This window comes from Sapajus apella, unplaced genomic scaffold, assembly GCF_009761245.1.
Source record: "Sapajus apella isolate SASKATOON/1434 unplaced genomic scaffold, GSC_monkey_1.0 scaffold32, whole genome shotgun sequence".
Lineage (NCBI taxonomy): Eukaryota > Metazoa > Chordata > Mammalia > Primates > Cebidae > Sapajus > Sapajus apella.
This window is the reverse complement of record NW_022436972.1, coordinates 22531495-22548461: the sequence shown is the minus strand read 5'-3', so window position 1 is coordinate 22548461 and position 16967 is coordinate 22531495. Positions and strand designations below refer to the sequence as shown.

The window sequence follows — 16967 nt, the reverse complement described above, 5'->3', positions numbered from 1 at the left end:
ATGTCTGAACAGAATAAGGGAAAACAAGGAAGACAGTCTAAAACACTTTTGTTTCCAAAGAAATGGAGGGACACACACATGTGTATGCACATACACACACAAGGTGTGTCTATAGTTATCGCTGATTTCTAGCTCCAAAGATGGCTGGAAATTGCTCATAGTGTATAGTCACATAGTCGTCTAAGCAAATTTGGAATTTCAGTATGGTCACGACATTGCTGCTATCACAATTCCCAAATTTCTGTACATGTCCCTAAACAAGTCTCTTTTTCCTGGCTGCTCAATTAACCCTGCATCAAATGACGAGATCACAGACAGCATAAAGGTTAAATAAATAGTTAGTGTTCCCCTCTAGCTACTAAACACACATGCAATCTCTTAACTATTTGGTAGCTATAAAAATGGGAAAATTAAGAGGGCAATATGAAAATGCTCTTATTATTCCTGCTTGAGGGTCAAGCAAAATGTTTCTAATAAAACAGCCTATCTTGCCTCTGTGAAGGTCAATAACATGTAAGGAAATTATTTGCAAACGGGCTCCTATGTTTCATATTTCCCTTACCCTATGAAGGAAGCCTGGCTTCTAGCTAATGGGACATCCACTTGGCTCATAACATTTTTGATTTTTACTTTCGTGGAACCATAAATATTGACACCCATCTCAGCAAAATGCTGGTATCACATCTGTCCCATACTCCCTCTGGCAGACTGACATGGGCCATTCTACATGCAAATCAGAGTCCAGTTCTTTGGAAATTACGAATGCTGATCCCAGGAGGACGGTATTCTTGTTGACACACCAGGGAATCTCAAAGGCACTGCTTGCAAGGTTTTGTCAGGACTTCACCTGATTCGGAGAGGAACTCTTCACTTCATCACAAAATGAAAGATTATGTGAAGCTTTCTAAGGGGGTAAAAAGTACACAAAAACTTTTAAATGCTCTTGCCAAGAGAGATCCCAGTGAATTAGAATATAATCCTTCCTCACTGTCTAATCAATCTCTTCCTTCCACAGTCCAACACACAGGGCTCCCCCAGCGTGGATGGTCCGTGTTAGACACACCGAAATTCATTATCTTATCTGTCTGGTGCCACTGTTTCCAATAAAGTGTAATTATGGTGTTATTGAGCTCTTTCTCACTTTATCAAAGCCATGCTATAAACTTTGGGTTTGTGAGCAGTTACTGCTGTCGGTCTTCATTAAGTTGAATTGTCTCAGAACAATGTCTACTTAACCAGCAAGGTGCCTACTAATTTTCTTTTTTAGAATTTGTATTAATTTAACAGGCACTGGGTGACTCCATGTCTCAGACACTACACAAACACAACATAGCGTTTCCTCTGGTTTCAGATGGTCAAGTAGCCGGTGAATGGGATAACCTGGTCCAGAAGATCCTCCCTCTCTCACTCCGGCACCGCCCATCTGGGCTGGCTATCTCCCCTGTGGCAGCACTCTGCACTTCCCAAATATAACAAGAGGATTATTATATTTATTTTAATAGTGCACTGTTATAAGTGGCAAATGTAAGGTGATTCGTTATCGCCTCTGTCACTGAAGACACCTAAATTCTTTGAGGCGGGGGCTTGTTCACTGTTGTCCTTTCCACCAGTGGCTTGGACAGTGCCAGGCATGTGGTAAAATGCTAATTAATGAATACTTATTGAGGGATTGGAAGGATGGCTGAGCATACATCACATCATTTCCATGTACTTCTCATCATGCCCAGTAGAACCACTGGCCAGAAATTCAACATGCTCATAGATCCAAATAGCAGAAGAAGAGAGAAAAGAATTATTTTACTGAGCACCTACTATGTGCACAGTTCCAGCACTGCACAGGGCATGGAGAGGGCCTTTCGGGTCATAACAAAGACCTCATTTTTACAGATTTTGCTGAATAAAGCTGATTTCCAAAGAGAAAAATTGTAAGAATAAACAAGTATGATATAAAATAGAGGAAAAGTATCTGTAATAAATCCAAGATAGTAAGATTTCTCAGGGGAGGAAAAAAATCAAATCCAATTAGGTATTTTCAGATTGCATTTTCATTTCCTTTCTGACACAGCTTTCTTTACCTTAGGTCTTGACTATATTTTATGTCCCACAACAATGAAATCATCTTCAGGGAAACAGTGTCCTCAGCTCCTCCTGTCTGGCTTTGCAACATTATAAGGAGCATGGAGTGGATTTCCTCTCTCAGGCAGCCAATTTCCTAAGCAATTAAATGCTGTTTATATTCCAAACTCTATGCTTGGGTTGAAATTGTCAAGCTTCATATTACCTGACTCTTGCCTAAGATGTATCCCCAGCTAGTTCATTCTACTGTAAGAGCCATCTATTAAAATTTCCAATCTGTTCTTTCCTCAAGGGATCTCACAGTACTTGGCAAAGATACAGCTTCTGAATTCCGCAAATTATACTCATCTATATAAATATATATTTTTGAAATGGCAAGGCTTGCAAATTACTTTACCAAATTGACATCCCAATCTGTTATTCTCTAAAAGGAGAGGCAAATGCCATGTACTTCATGCGTGTGGAGACACTTCTGTACTGGATTCTTAAAAACAACATAACCAGATGATACACTTTAATGAAATTCCTTCATGAGGTCATAGATCACGGTGCTAGTTTTTGTCACTTCTAGGTGTGGACGAACTGAATCCAGTTTAGTCTGTATAGATCATAATCTGATACCACACAATATATTGGATATTAAAGAAAAATTATTGTTCCAGTGAATATTCCTTGTTGAGAACCTTGATGTGTCTCATTTTGGCCACTCCTATGGTTTCCAGGCTGGATGGAAAAGTGAAATGATGTCTGTATCAGCACTGCATATGCTTTTTATTAAAGGGACAGCCACGGCCTATGTATTTACATCAGGAAGACATGACTTCTCAAAGCAGCAGAACACACCACAAGAGCATCAGCAGGAAGCATTCTTTGGTTATGGTGTGGGCATTTCAGTGGCAACTGCAGTTGATTAAGGGTTCTCAAAGCCCTGGATGGGGGATGAAGATTGGAAGCACAGTGCCCCTAGCCCCACCTTTTTTTTTTTTTTTTTTTTTTTAGCATAGAATGTCAACTTCCTATCTTCCTAAAATAGGTGTTAGGCAGCTTTTCATACATTTTTTTTTTAAGTGAAAACATCCAATCTACTTTATACACTGGCAGCAATACACCAGCTATGTTCTAAAACACTTGAAGGATCAATCACATCTCCCCTCTCGTCAGAAATCTGTTATGGCTTCTCCACTGCTTATGAAATAAAACCCAAATCCAGCAATAGCCTTCAGGGGTCTGCCATCTGGCCCAGATTGCCATTCCAGCTTTACCTCGCTCTAGAAAGGCAGCTTCTATGCTGAATTCCCTCTGCTTCTGTGGGTTTTTATTCCCAAGTCTCCAGCCTCTAACTAGAATGCTCTTATGACTTTTTTTTTCTCATGGGGGGATGATTTTTATTTATTCTGCAAATTTCAAATTATGCCTCCTCTATGAAGACTTTCTTGAGCCTTCCATCAACATTATTTGCACCGGCCCCTGAGTTCCCAAAGCATGTTGCATATAACTTGGTTGACAGTCATGCCACTGGCATGGTATTACAGTTAATTGTTTATCTGTAGACACCTACATGTGGCCAGCAACTCTGACTTATGTTCTCTCATCAAAACCTGACAGTGCTCAATGACCTGAGGAGGGTCTGACCATCATTTGCCTATAAAATGCCCATATGTTGCTCAGCTCACACAACTTTGGTCCATAATAGAACTGAATTCACATGTCATCCTAACTTCAAAACCTGGCATCACTGTAGTTTGCAGGGGCAGGTACTAAAGCCTTCCTATGTCTTTATTTCCCTCAGCATAAAACACCATGGAGGGCCTCAGAAAACATTAAAGGAAATAAAACATACTCTCTTGTAATCATCCTGTAAGAGCTCCACGGGTCCCTTCAACGGCATCTCTGAAGAACGGAATCCCATTCTATGTTTCTTTTCTGTCCTCCGTGGACCCTAGCACCATGTCTGCTGTTTTGCCTTAAGAAGGCTTTAAGAGTCTGGTAAACATGCACATTCTTTATAGAGCTGGAAGAACACTTAGACCGCCCCACCAATGGCACAACATTGGGTCAGAAGATAATAGCCTGCTTTGGGGGCCTTCCTGTCCCCTCATTCAGTGAGATCTGTTGAGTGACTGTACATACACTTTCATGGAGAACACGGGTGAGCATGCTGGAAAGGGGCAGGGCTCTGTCCCAGGCAGGAAGATGGAGCCCAGGTGTCTGCAGCTTCCAGGGGACTCCCAGCTAACCCCACCCAGCTCTGTAAAGAGTCTACGCTTACACCAGCCTCTTAAAACCTTTTGAAGGCATAGCAGACATTGTACTGAAGGGTCAATGGTGAAGAGGCAGGAAAAACGCTCAGTGCATGTCTGGGGATCCCTGCGGAGGAAAAAGAGCCAGCGTAGGTGGCCCATACCTTTCAGCTTTTCGGCCAGCAGAGCGGCTTCGTGCTCCGAGTAGTGCATTATGGCGGGCGGGGACGGGGGCCGGAGCCGGTCCTCCTCCAGCTTGCGCCGGTGCCGCTCCTCCCGGGCACGCATCCTCTGCTTGCATTCCCACTCATAGAAGTCATCTCTGGCCTGGGCAAAGTCCACATGAAGGCGGCCTGAATCCTTTTTGTCGGTGCTAGACCCTAATCGCATCCTGTAACCTGAAACCAATGGAAAATCTGGTCACACCATAATGTCACAGTGGCCACATGTTTTTCGTCCAGACCTCCAAGGCACGCTTAGGCAAATGCTCACTTATTTCTTTGACGTCACTACGGATACATTTCCCATAGGAGATGGGAAACAACTATGCTTTTCCCCAGCAATCCTGAAGCTCTGCAAAGTTAGGGCTATTACAGGTTTGGGGATAAACATCCCTTGGAGAGTTGTCTCAGAGGGATGCTTACCCATCTCCAAACCACTATCCCCAAGAGAAGATGATCCTAAGAACTAGGGGCTTATCATGGTCATTCCTTCTTCTCCCTGGCTTCTAGGAAGCTCAGAAACAAATTTGTCATGAAGCATTTTTTTCTCTACCTTTTTATGGCTTTGATTTTATTATATTTTCAGTTTACTATAATTCTATTGTTTAGGTGAAATATGAGTAAATACAGAGTATCTATGATATTTAAAAAGATCTAAAGTGAACTCCGGAACACCTCACTCACGGGCCATTGCTACCTTCCCCTAGAAAATGCTGCTGCTCAATTCTCTCTCAGCAGCTGCAAAAGCCACAATTACCAAGGCAATTTTGCAATGCTGTTTTATTTCCACTTATCCTCTGAGGCATGCAGGAGAATATTTTACCTTCAATCAAGAGGCCTCACCACTGCCTTCCTCACAGCCCTGCAGCACCTCATCTGGTATGCAGTACCACACAAATTGTTCATGTAATCTTTTAAGGCCACAGGAGCCTGTGCAAAAGCCTAGAGCTAGACAAAGAAAAAAATGGGCCTGGAAATCTTTGGGGGATTCACTGTGAGCTACCCAACTTATGTAAAGATTATGAGCAGAAACTTGATCTGAGAAATCAGCACTAACTGAAGCCAGCCAGCCGGCCTAACTTCAAATGAAGAAGAGTTGACTTTGAGGTTGCTCTTCAATTTGGGGTACTCAGATTTTCAGAACATAAATCCAGGTCCCAGCAGGAACACAGCTGCTGGAGGCTGCCAGAGGAGAGAGCAACATAAGCACTTTTCCAGGACAGGGGCTTTGCAAATGCGATACAACTGTAACATGCTAGACTGCACTGTGCTGATGTTCAATATCTCATGGTAGATATCTCATGGTAGATTTCAATGGATTATTTTAGCATTTTTGGGATAAAACTCAGCTGAAAATCTCTGTAGAGGCTGGCTTCTCCCCAGGAGGCCACTTCACACCTTTGAAAAGTTACAAATAAGGCATAAACCTCACATCTGATTTCTGTGATGCCATGGGACCCTTCTCACTGCTAGATTTTCAAGCATTATCTAAAAATTGGAAGACATAACAATACCAATCAAAAACAAAAACATCCGATCACAGATGCACAGAATTAATGCGAAAGCAAAGTGAATCTTGGTTATGGGCCAGGGAAACTTCGTAAGTCAGCAGGCCACAGTGAGACTTGCATAACAGCTGAGCAAGCAGGACTGTTTACACTGGCCAGTTATCCCAACTGGACAAGTACCCTTCCCCTGCTAAGGTCCAGAAAATCAGTTTTCAAACATTTCTGGCTCCAGAAACACCCTAACTTTCACAGAAATGTCATCATTAAGGACTTAAAAGAGACCCTGATGAGGCTGAGTCTAAAATTAGCTAGGCCTTGAAATGTGAATGTGGTCCTAAAATTAGACAGGCCTTCCAGCTGGGCTTGGACTTGCTGGAGCCTACACACAGGAGGGGCCGCCTGACTTCCTTCCTGCCTTTCTAGTTAATTGGCCTTGCAGATCTTCCTGGGACTGATTCTGCAGCCTCTCAAGGGCAGGGAGGCAGAGTTAGGAGGCTCCTCTGTACCCAGGCGGGGAGGCTGGAGGCCTAGCTGTCTTCTTCTTCCACAGTAATGGGGCAGACCAAGCAGCAATCTGGGGTTTGCTGAAAGAAGTGGGACCAGCGCCCAGGCTAGAAAATCATACGATCAAGGTATAATCAAAGAGTACTTTTCATATGCATAAATTTAGGACTGTGCATCTTTGTCAGTGTCTTATGAGGCTTCTGATTGGGTCTGAACATTGTGTTGTATTAGTGTTGAAAACAACCTTTGATTTACTCTAACCTTCTCATTTAATCAAGTGGGGTAAAGAATACAGTTGACCTATGAACAACATGGGCTTAATCTGTGCAGGTCCACTTGTAGGAGGACTTTTTTTCCAACCAAACATGCATCTAAAATACAGTATTTGAGGGACGTGAAACCCACATACATGGAGGGCTGACTTTTCATATACATGAGGGTCCTGCAGGATATACATGGGATGGGGGTGGGGGTCCTGGAACCAATCCCCTGAGTGTACTGAGGGAAGACCACAGTTTTATTGGTGCAGTGGTGATTAGAACCCAGGTCCCCGAGACAGGGTTCTTGAGATAGAAAAATCAATCCTTCTTTATCATGATCAGGATATTAGTGTTAAAAACAACCATTTCCTAAATGATTTCTATGTTGCAGGTGCCCTGCGAAGCACTTAATATCCATTATTTGATTTATTTCTCCTCACAATCCTACAAGGTCATACTGTTACTATCTTTATTTTGCAGATGAGAAAACGAAAGCTCTAGGCCATGAAACCCAGCACCACAAAATCACCAGAACCCCCGCTGTCTAACAGCGGATTATGTGTTGTAAAATGTCTTCATTCTATGCTTTGTCTTCCTTCTCCATTTTGAAATGCTTTTAGTTTTTATTTTCTACTTTGAAAGGTTTTACTGAAATAAGGAGTTTTCAAGTTCTCCATATCACTGTCTATCTCAGGAAAGTCTCTGCAGTACTATACCCTCAAGGCTTCTGGGGTTTGCACAGAATTTTGTTGCAATAGAGGCAGACTGCAGAAATTAAGGAAAACCTGGCAGGAATGTTCAGATAGGTTCCCCGCTATTGTTTTCCCACCTTCGCCCATTAGTTTTGCCTCAGGAATAGGGAGGTGAAATGCAGAGGGACAGACTGAAATATGGGGGTAGGGAGTGTGAGGGAAGGGCAGTTAGTTCAGTCTAAGAATATGTCCTTCCAAAGCCACCCTCTAATTCTTAGATTTGGAAAGGCCTTGTGGACAGACTCCATTCACTTGGCCCAGCACCCACAGATGGGGAAGGCAGCACTAGGCTTAATTTCATTATCTGCAAAAATCACCTATAAAAATTGGCACCAAAGGACAAGGCTTAATGAACCACCAAAGAGGCAATGACACCGGGCCTTCCCTGAGGGCCCCCGAGCTACTTTCCTGCAAGGAACTGACCTTGCTTTGGTAACCTGGTGTCTAGAAAGTGAATCCATTTCCAAAAACCTGAAATTATTCTGAGAGAGTACTTTACTCCCCCAGAGGATTACATCCAACAATAATAATGATCCTTAGTACTCATAATATTGCTTTTCATCTAATAAGCACTTGAGAAGATTAATTAGAAACTCGATGGAATTCCTAAAGACTGGTTGGTGGGAAATTACTCTTGCACTGAGGTACCTTCACAGATTTAGCACAGCGCTTCTGGCAGCCAAGAAGACAGGATTCTTCCTTTTCTAGCCCCAGACTATGAGGACTTTATTTTGCATTAAGGCCAAAGGGAATAAGCTCATATTAACATCACAAAACATAACAAAATGCCTAGAAAACTCCTTATGTAATGCAAAGTACCGGAAAGGTAAATGGCTTTATCAACCATGAATTCCTCTGCAAAGCGAATGTGACAAAAATTCTTCTTGCTTTTCCGAATTGCTGTAATATCACCGCACTGTTCAAAGACTTCTTGAATAATTTCTTCAGTAGCATTTTCTGGTAATCCTCCGACAAATACAGTCTTACACCCAGGAGGTCGTTCTCTTGTGGAAGGAGGTGGAAGATCTAATAATCACAACAAAACAGAGTTTTGTCTTTCATTCATTTGCTCTCTCTTTCTGGTTCTCCCGGCAAAACGAAAGCCTGCAGAGTAACTTCCTCCAGACTGACTGACGGTAAATTTCTATACCAATTTACATTTATCCCGGGCTGTCTTGTTTCTGTCCCTCTCCCCTCCTGCTCCCAACCTCTACTTTCTGTGTTCATTGCTACACAGAGTGGCTATATGCTTGTCCGTAAACAAAGATAAAGCAAATGTCTGCATAATTTCATTTCTCCTTTATACTACAGAAGCCCAGAAAAGGGAGGGAAAAAACTTCCCAAAGTACAAAACATGATGAAATGACAACATGATGAAAAACCTCAGCGTGTTATCTGCTTTGTCTCATTTCCAGATAAAGGAGCAGCAAAGCAGAATACAGCAAGCATAACCTAAAAAAGCACGCACAATACCTACTCGGCTGTGAAACACCGGGCCTGAAAAAAACACTTTGTTATTATTCACATTTAAATGAGCAAACTATTAAATTTTGGGGAGCCTGTATAAAAAGATAAAATGTACACTCTTACAACATTTTACCTAGTTTATATGTAGATTACTAAAGCAATCTCCTGAAAAGTCCACTTCAAAAAGGCAACACTGATTAACGTGAAAAAAAAAAAAAAAAAGTCCTAGCTTTTTAAGCGCATAAGCTTAGTATCTGAGGCAAAATTAAAAAATAAAATTCTGGCCCATTTACTTCATCAAATGTATGTTTCCTTCAAGCAAATGCAATTTGGTCCAGAAACTCTGAGATGCAGGCTTCCCTCTCTCCAGCCCCTAAATTGCTAACTGTCAAATTAATTCAATTTTCCATCTAGCAAAACACATTTCAGAGGTTTTCTCCCACATTTGTGAAGATGGATGGAAGTGTTCACATGTTTCACACTGTGTTCTCTAGCAAACACTAGACTTCACTGCATGCAAAAAGTCTTAACACCGGATACACATCCCCAGATCCCACGTACTGGCTTTATAGTGTGGATTCAGCTTCTGGACAGATACGTGGCCACATCCCTGTATATGTATTCTAATCGAGAGACAAAGGCCTTCTGTGGAATGGATCCCCATTCTGTGCATTTACATGTGAGGAGCATCTGAAAATGACTGCAATGCCATTCTTAAATTTAAAAGGAAAAAAATTTTAAATGATGAGCAAATATTTCTCATAGGTGTTACTTACTTGGATTTTGAGGAAAAAGAGTACAGCTTTTGCAGTGGATTATTTCTTTGACAACAGCCACTTCTGTTGGTGGTGGGGGAGGTACCAGTCCAAGGCCTGGTATCATTGGGTTAATGGGGGTGATTCCAGTCATCATGTTGAGGCTTGGATCAAAGCCTGGGACACAGATTGAGTCTGTAAAGTATACAAGATAACATTTTGACTAGAGATTAAATCCATTTCTGCTGTTGTTTTTGACATTTTCCTGTGAGGACGATTTGATTATATGCTTTCTATTTTTCAGGAATTTCTCCTGGCTAAGATGCAGTATTATAGAAAGCTATACCAGAAGGGTAAAGAGAAAAAAAGGAAAAGATGAACCTTAAGCCACATGAAAAGGAAATTATATTACTTAAAATATTAACATGGCAGAAAGAGCACAGCATATTAAGGTGTAAAAACTATGCACCATGAAGCTTCGCTATTACTGCAAATGCAATTTTCTCTTTCTTAACGTTGGTGTATTGTTTATACTGCCTTGTGACCCAGAATATGGGAAGAATATCATTTAACATTGAAGTGCCCTGGGAATCTAATTGTCAACGTGGTTTCATCAAACGAGCCTTCTTACCCAAGCGACCTAGATTTAGAAAAGTTCAATTTATATGTGCATACTTTATAATGATGTATTCAGGTCCCACCTAACCTATTTCCCCCGGAATTAAAAAAAAAAAAAAAAAAAAAAAAGCAAAACAAAGTGATTACAATTATTATGGCTGGGTTAGCTACATGCAGGTATAAAATTAGCTATATTCATTTCTGGATTCTATTGGATAATTGCACTTTCTTCCTATAATTTAGTCAACAAATAATTGACCTACCCTTTTGAAATCGTTATGCCCTGTATTAAAACACACACACACACACACACACACACACGAAAATAGAAAGTGTGCAAAATGAATGAGTTTTCCAGCATAAACATTGACTTTTTAAAAATCTGATAATGAAACAAGTGATTTCAAAGGTGACATAGAAACTAATAAGTGAGATCTTTCTAACAGCAGGGACTATGAAAGTACTGTTCTGAGTAGCTACAAGGGGATCCCGCTTATGAGGGTTTTCCCATTGGCAAAAAACAGTCTCACGGGTGGCGTGCAAATGTTTCCAGGTAGACAGGCCAGGAGAGATCATGGTGCTCTCCTCTTCCCTGCAAGAATGAAACTTCCTTCTTGTCTCATCCTCTCCTATATTTTTCTCCCTCATCTTACGTCACTTCCATTCTTCCTTCCTGCCGGCTGAGCCTCCCGCAGGCCCCTTTTGGTTCTCCTGTAAGCTTGTGGCTCAGGCCTCTGCATGGCCTCACTCTTTGCTTAACTGTGCTGAAAGGCTGAAGGAGCCCAGAAGCAGATGAAAGGATAACCACACCCTTTGTTTACTAAGAAGCGCCATAGGATACAGAAGGTCTAGAAAAAGGTTTCTTTTCTGGAAAAAGGTTTACAGAACCTGACAGCTACTTTGGACATTTCCACTCCTCCTCTGGGCTGAAAAGAATAAACAGTGTGATTCTGATCTATAACCCCCAGAGGACTGCTGTCCCATTTATTAAAAACTGCATTGAAGTTGACAGTGTACTAGCCTGACTTCAGTAAAAGGAGGGTGTTTTGGTTGTTTTTTTAAAAAGAACCCTAACTATAAATGTCAAATAAGCATTTTCTTTCAAAGTAGTCACCCTGGCATTCTAGGTACTTCCTCTACAGCTATGGCTCTCAGTTTCTTCATCTGCATTATGGGACTATTTGACTGGATTATCTCTTAGAGTGCTAGTATTCCAAGACTCCAGGATTCCATGCTGATGGTGCTCGGAACAAACTGACATACAAAACACATAAAGGTTTACAAGTGGCAGGGATGACTCTGCTTATTCTCTCAATTGTCAGAAAGTTTCACAAGTATTATTTCCATTTTACAGAAAAGAAAGTAGGGCCTAAAGCACTTAAGTAAAACTTCTAACATTCCAAATCAAACAAATGACAGAGTCATAATGAGGGCCCAGGTCTTTGTCTCGGTATTTAAACACATATTAAATGTGACATTTCAAAGTTTCCATCTAGAAGGACCCAACCTGATTATTCACCTAATACTAGCCACTACTTCTTAAAATTTACTTTACCCTTAAAAAAATCAAGATGGGTCCTGATCCAGAAGCTAATTCTAAAGGAAAAGTTCCAGAACAGAATGGTTTTCAACATCATCATCATTAAAATAACATATTGGCCTCCAAGGTGACCACATTAGAAAAAGAAATATTGGCAATGGGAATATTGGCATGCTTGTGCTTTTATTTAATCTCATTCCGTACATAGGCTTCATCTGTTTCTTTCCTGGCCTGGCCCTCGCTATTATTTGCCAACACGGGATGATTTAAGGCTGAAACCACTCAGGACTGCAAACCCTGAAATGAGAGCCCTGTGAATTATAATCAGCAGATGTTTCCCACAAATGAGAAGAGAAACCAGTGGTTGCATTCTCTTTAGTTGTAACAGACTTCTGTGTTCTTTCTGAAGGCTAAATAAATAAATGTCCAGAAATGGTGACAGAAGATACCACTCTTGTAGGAAATATTTTAATATACAGCAAGAGTTCCTTTGCTTTTTCTGAGACATCAGTGTGAGGAGACTATGAGGTTTAATGAAGTCTGCACGGCAAGTGCAGTTGCTTGAAAAGAGCTTAGAAAGGAATTAACACAAAAATTATGTTGGACCTCAAAGGATTGGAGATTCAGTATTTGAGAGGAGAAGGGAAGGAAGCATTAGAGTTTAAGAAAAAAAAAGAACCCATTACTTTTTGACAATATATGTAAAGATGTAAATTGTTTTCTCAAACAGCAAAGGAGAATAGGATGTACTCACTCATTAAAGCAAACGCACAAACTGAAAATCCAGGAAGACACAAACACAGGAAGACAAAGGTGAGAAGGCAGCGCAGCCCTAAGAGTCAGCTCCAGGCCCTGTTAGGAAAAGCTGTCCTACAAGCTTCAGAGATAATGAGGTATAATTTTACTCAGCGAATAAGAGAACTGCTTAAATCACAGCAAGAAAGAATCCAATTAAGTGTACAGTAGAACTTTATTATCAAAACTGTACTCAAACGAGAAGAATGAAGGGTTATTCATCTCAGACCGTGGTCCTGTCTGGCTTCTCTCTGTGTTGCCTGCTCCAAGCAGAGTGTCCACAGCCAAGGCTCAGCAAAGGTTTCTTTTTGGTTCTCTGTTCCCAATTGGATGAGACAAAAACCAAAACAAAAATCCTGTTTACTGATTCACAGGCCAGTGTTTTGTCAATTGGATGAGCATTTTTCAGAAGGCAGGTTGGGGCTTTATGTTTAGGATTTTAGAGGCATGGCAGTTGAATTAATTAAAGCACTCATTCAGCTGAATTAAAGCGTTCATTCAGTATTTCCTGGGCACATATGACTGCCAGGATCCGGAGTTACAGAGGTGACAGTAGTAAGTTCCCCACTTGAGTTTGAGGAGAGGATAAAGGATGGGAACCAAACTCCGCAAAACAGTTAGGACACACGAGCTGAGGCTCAGAGGACACAGAGAGAGCCTGGTAGTCCTGGGGAATTCCAAACAACTTTTCATGGCTGTCTCATGGTGTACATTTGGCAGTGTGGCCACAGTGTCTGGAGATACTGCAGGAATCAGATCAGATCAGAGGGACCCTGCTATTCAAGCTGGTGAGTTTCAACTTTGCTCTTCCCGGAACTTCTCCCCTCAAAGTCAGAGATGCACCCTGCCAGGCCAGGGCCTGGGTGCCTAGGCCACCCTTCCTCACTCCTTCTCTTTGTCTGCTGCCCCCTAGCCATGGCTTGCTCCTTTTCTGCCCTTTCTAGTCAATGCCTCAGTTTAGAGTCTCATATATGAGATGAGAACTAGATTTCATTTGAAAGAAAGGTGGTTGAGGCCTTTTGCCAGGCAAGGCTAGGCATACTAACTAGGTTAGGTGTGGGCAGGGAAAACAGACAGAGAGAAGTTCTCAGTACCAGGAATAAGTCTGGCCTGGAAGAAAAAACGAGGCGGTAATCAGGCTAAATGGCTGCATTACAGGTGTAGTCCTGGGCTGAGGGTATCCTGATAAAGTGGTTGAACACAGAGATTATTAGCAGCAGATAAAACACATGTCCAGCAAGGCGGCTGCCCAGAGGACTCTGTCTATGTGTCACAGGGCATGCACCCCCTGGTCCAGGGTTCAGATCCAGCCCAGGGGAACTAGAGTTTGCATCAACTCATGAAGTCATAGTTGTGAAATACTAGGCCAACTGGCAGGTTACTTAAGCCAGGATTCAGGTAGGAGAAGCAAGACGGGATCCAGACACCAGAATAGAAGCCTGGGGTTTGGGGAAAGAGATAGACCCCTCAGTTATCAGACATAGAACACAGGTCACAGCCTGACCAGCATAAAGCCTGCTTGGATGCTGAGTCTTAGAATGCAGGGCTCCATAGCCCCCTTCCTCCTGCCTGATGCCAGACGGACCCTCAAGTGCAGGGAGAGGCTGAGTGTGTGGCGCCAGGTCCCAGGACTTATGCAGGACAGAGAGACAGACTGGAGGGCTCTAATAAACATGCAGTCACTCTGCTTCTTCTTCCAAAATTACCGGCGTAAAATTATTGACCTATCATCACTCTGCTGCAGAGAAGCCACGTGATACATGAGGGCATTCTGCTTAGCAAGAGTTTCCAATGGAAAGACTTTTTCAGAATAGCCTGCTATTGCAATGGACAAGTCTTGCTGTTCTATAATATCATTAAATTTGTGAACTATTAAGGTAATGCTTTTTTTCATTCCATGCTTTCCTTTTTTCAAACATTCTTAAACTGTTCTGTGCACAACAGAGGAAAAGTGAACATTTTTAAAAAGGTGATCTGAAAGTCACGGGATCTGGCACAGCTGGAAGACCTAAGGCTGACTGGCTTTTTAATCTTTCTAAGCCTCATTTATAATATCTGTAAAATAAAGTGAATAATACTTACTTTTTAATGTTCTTGTAAGGATTAAATGGGATTAATAAAACAAAACCAAAGTGTTTAGCATAATGTACAGCACATGGTAAATATTCAATAAATGGTAGCAGTTACACACAGCATTGATAAACATATTAATGTATAGAATATTTACATAACCTTATATAAATATGTTATTAACATAGAATACACACAATTATAACGATGATGAAAAAGTCTTTCGTCTGACAAACATTTGAGTGCCTACTAGGTGTCGAATGTTTTGCTAGGTACTCTGCATTCAAGGACATTGCAATGTCCTTCCTTCACAGATGTGGAAAGCTAGTGACTGAAACAACTTAGCAGGAAACACCAATACAGTAATGACACCGATTTTGGGACATTTAAATAAAGGGTGCTACGAAAACACTGAAAAGGGGACATCTAAACCAGTCTGGGATGGGGGAATAAGGGTTGACTTGTGTCCCCCCAAAAGGTATGTTAAAGTCCTAATCCCCCATACCTGTGAATGCGACCTTATTTAGAAATAGGGTGTTTACAGATGTAATCAAGATACGATGAGGTCATACTGGATTAGGATAGGCACAATCTAATATGACTGGTGTCCTTATAAGACGAGGCAAAAAGACACAGACACAGTGAGAATGCCATGTGATAACTGAAGAGATGCATCTGCAAGTCAAGGATCACTCAAGATAGCCGGCAAACACCAGAAGCGATGAGAAAGACATGAAATAGATCTTCCTGAATCCTTCAGCCAGAACGAGGCTCTGCCAACACCTTAATTTCAGACTTTTGGCCTCCAGAACTGCAACATGATATATTTCTATTGTTTTAAGTCACCCAGTTGTGGTACTTTGATACAACAGCCCTACCTAGAAAACAAATGGGGTTAGAGGTTGGGGGGAGGTGCTGGGGGAGTGGCAGGGAAGGAATCCTGGAGGGGTGACAGTGACCGGGTTCTTGAAAAGGATAACTTCTGTATATGCAATGGGCATGTAAAAAGGTATCCTCCAAATATACCTATTGGGATCATAAATACGAAGATATGTCTAAATATTCTCCTGGGAGAAATGTTCAAAACCAGTCCTCTGTAAGCAGAATAGCTCTTAGGTTTTTCCTTTGTTAAATAAACAAACTCTGAAGATGGCTACATATTTGTTAAGAAAAAATTAACCACATAGACGATATTAACATAATAGAATACTTTATGAGTAATGCCTACAAGCTGGATCTTTAAAAAAGTGAAATTGAAAATGCTTTTATAATCTTGCCAAGGAGTTTCAAAGGCAGTGAGGTATGTTTTCCATTTAAACTCAAGATGTATATCCAGAGTAAGCTCCTGGTGCCCTGCTGTGCACACTTTATAAACAAAGACCTCATTGCATCAATAAAACCCTCTGTCTCCTTTGACCAGGATGCAATGCTGGCAGAACTGAGGAATGTAGCCATCAACAGCTATTCTAAGTATTGTTGACTTGGGTTAGGAGATTTGTGTCCACGTTTGAAAATATAACATGACATGAAGCAAAGAGAATTTCAAAACTCCTGACCAAAGCTGGCATGGAGAAAAACTGACTGCTCAAAGAACTGCATTAGATCTTTCCAGCAACCTGTGCATGGAGCATGCACTTGAAAAGCAAGTGTGTTTTGAGTGAGCAGGAGGTAAGAGCTCATCAAAGGTTCTGCAAAATTCACTCACACTGCGGGCCAGGAATTCAATGGCAGCATGGTTTCTACACAGAAGCCTGGGCTGACACACTCAGAGCCAGCTGCTCTAACTTTCTTAGACCTGCTGAAACACACTCTTGAGATACAGTGGGCCTCACAGCTGAGGCGTGAAAACCATGCTGGCATATGACAACCAGGTGTGGAGGGGTTCATTTTGACAAGGAGGCAGCAGACACTGGACCTAACCAAAGATTAGGAAATTTCAAAGCTGAAAGCAACCTGGGCATTACTTATCCTACCGTCTTGATTTAGAGGTAAGAAAATAGATGCTCAGAGAGGTGAAGGGACTTGCCCAAAGTTACATAGCTAGTTAAACAGAGAGCTGGAATCAGAATCAAGAGGCCTGCTGCTCCTTCACTGTGCACCTGAGCTCCTGTTTCTCCAGTCTGCCTGCCTTTGGATGTCTCTAGTGACATGACACTCACTA

The 16967-nt window shown here is 41.7% G+C and overlaps 1 protein-coding gene across 15 annotated transcripts in view; it reads right to left on the bottom strand.

Annotated features, from left to right (window-relative positions):
* The window catches only part of ENOX1 (ecto-NOX disulfide-thiol exchanger 1), a 619252-nt gene that overhangs the window by 167596 nt on the left and 434689 nt on the right, over nucleotides 1-16967 (bottom strand). For all 15 annotated transcript variants that reach the window (XM_032294769.1, XM_032294762.1, XM_032294766.1 and 12 more), the window contains 3 exons: nucleotides 9805-9978; nucleotides 8381-8587; nucleotides 4481-4714 (listed from right to left, as the gene is read on the bottom strand). In XM_032294769.1, coding sequence (XP_032150660.1) covers nucleotides 4481-4714; nucleotides 8381-8587; nucleotides 9805-9978 — 615 coding nt within the window. The remainder of the gene's footprint in view (nucleotides 1-4480; nucleotides 4715-8380; nucleotides 8588-9804; nucleotides 9979-16967) is intronic.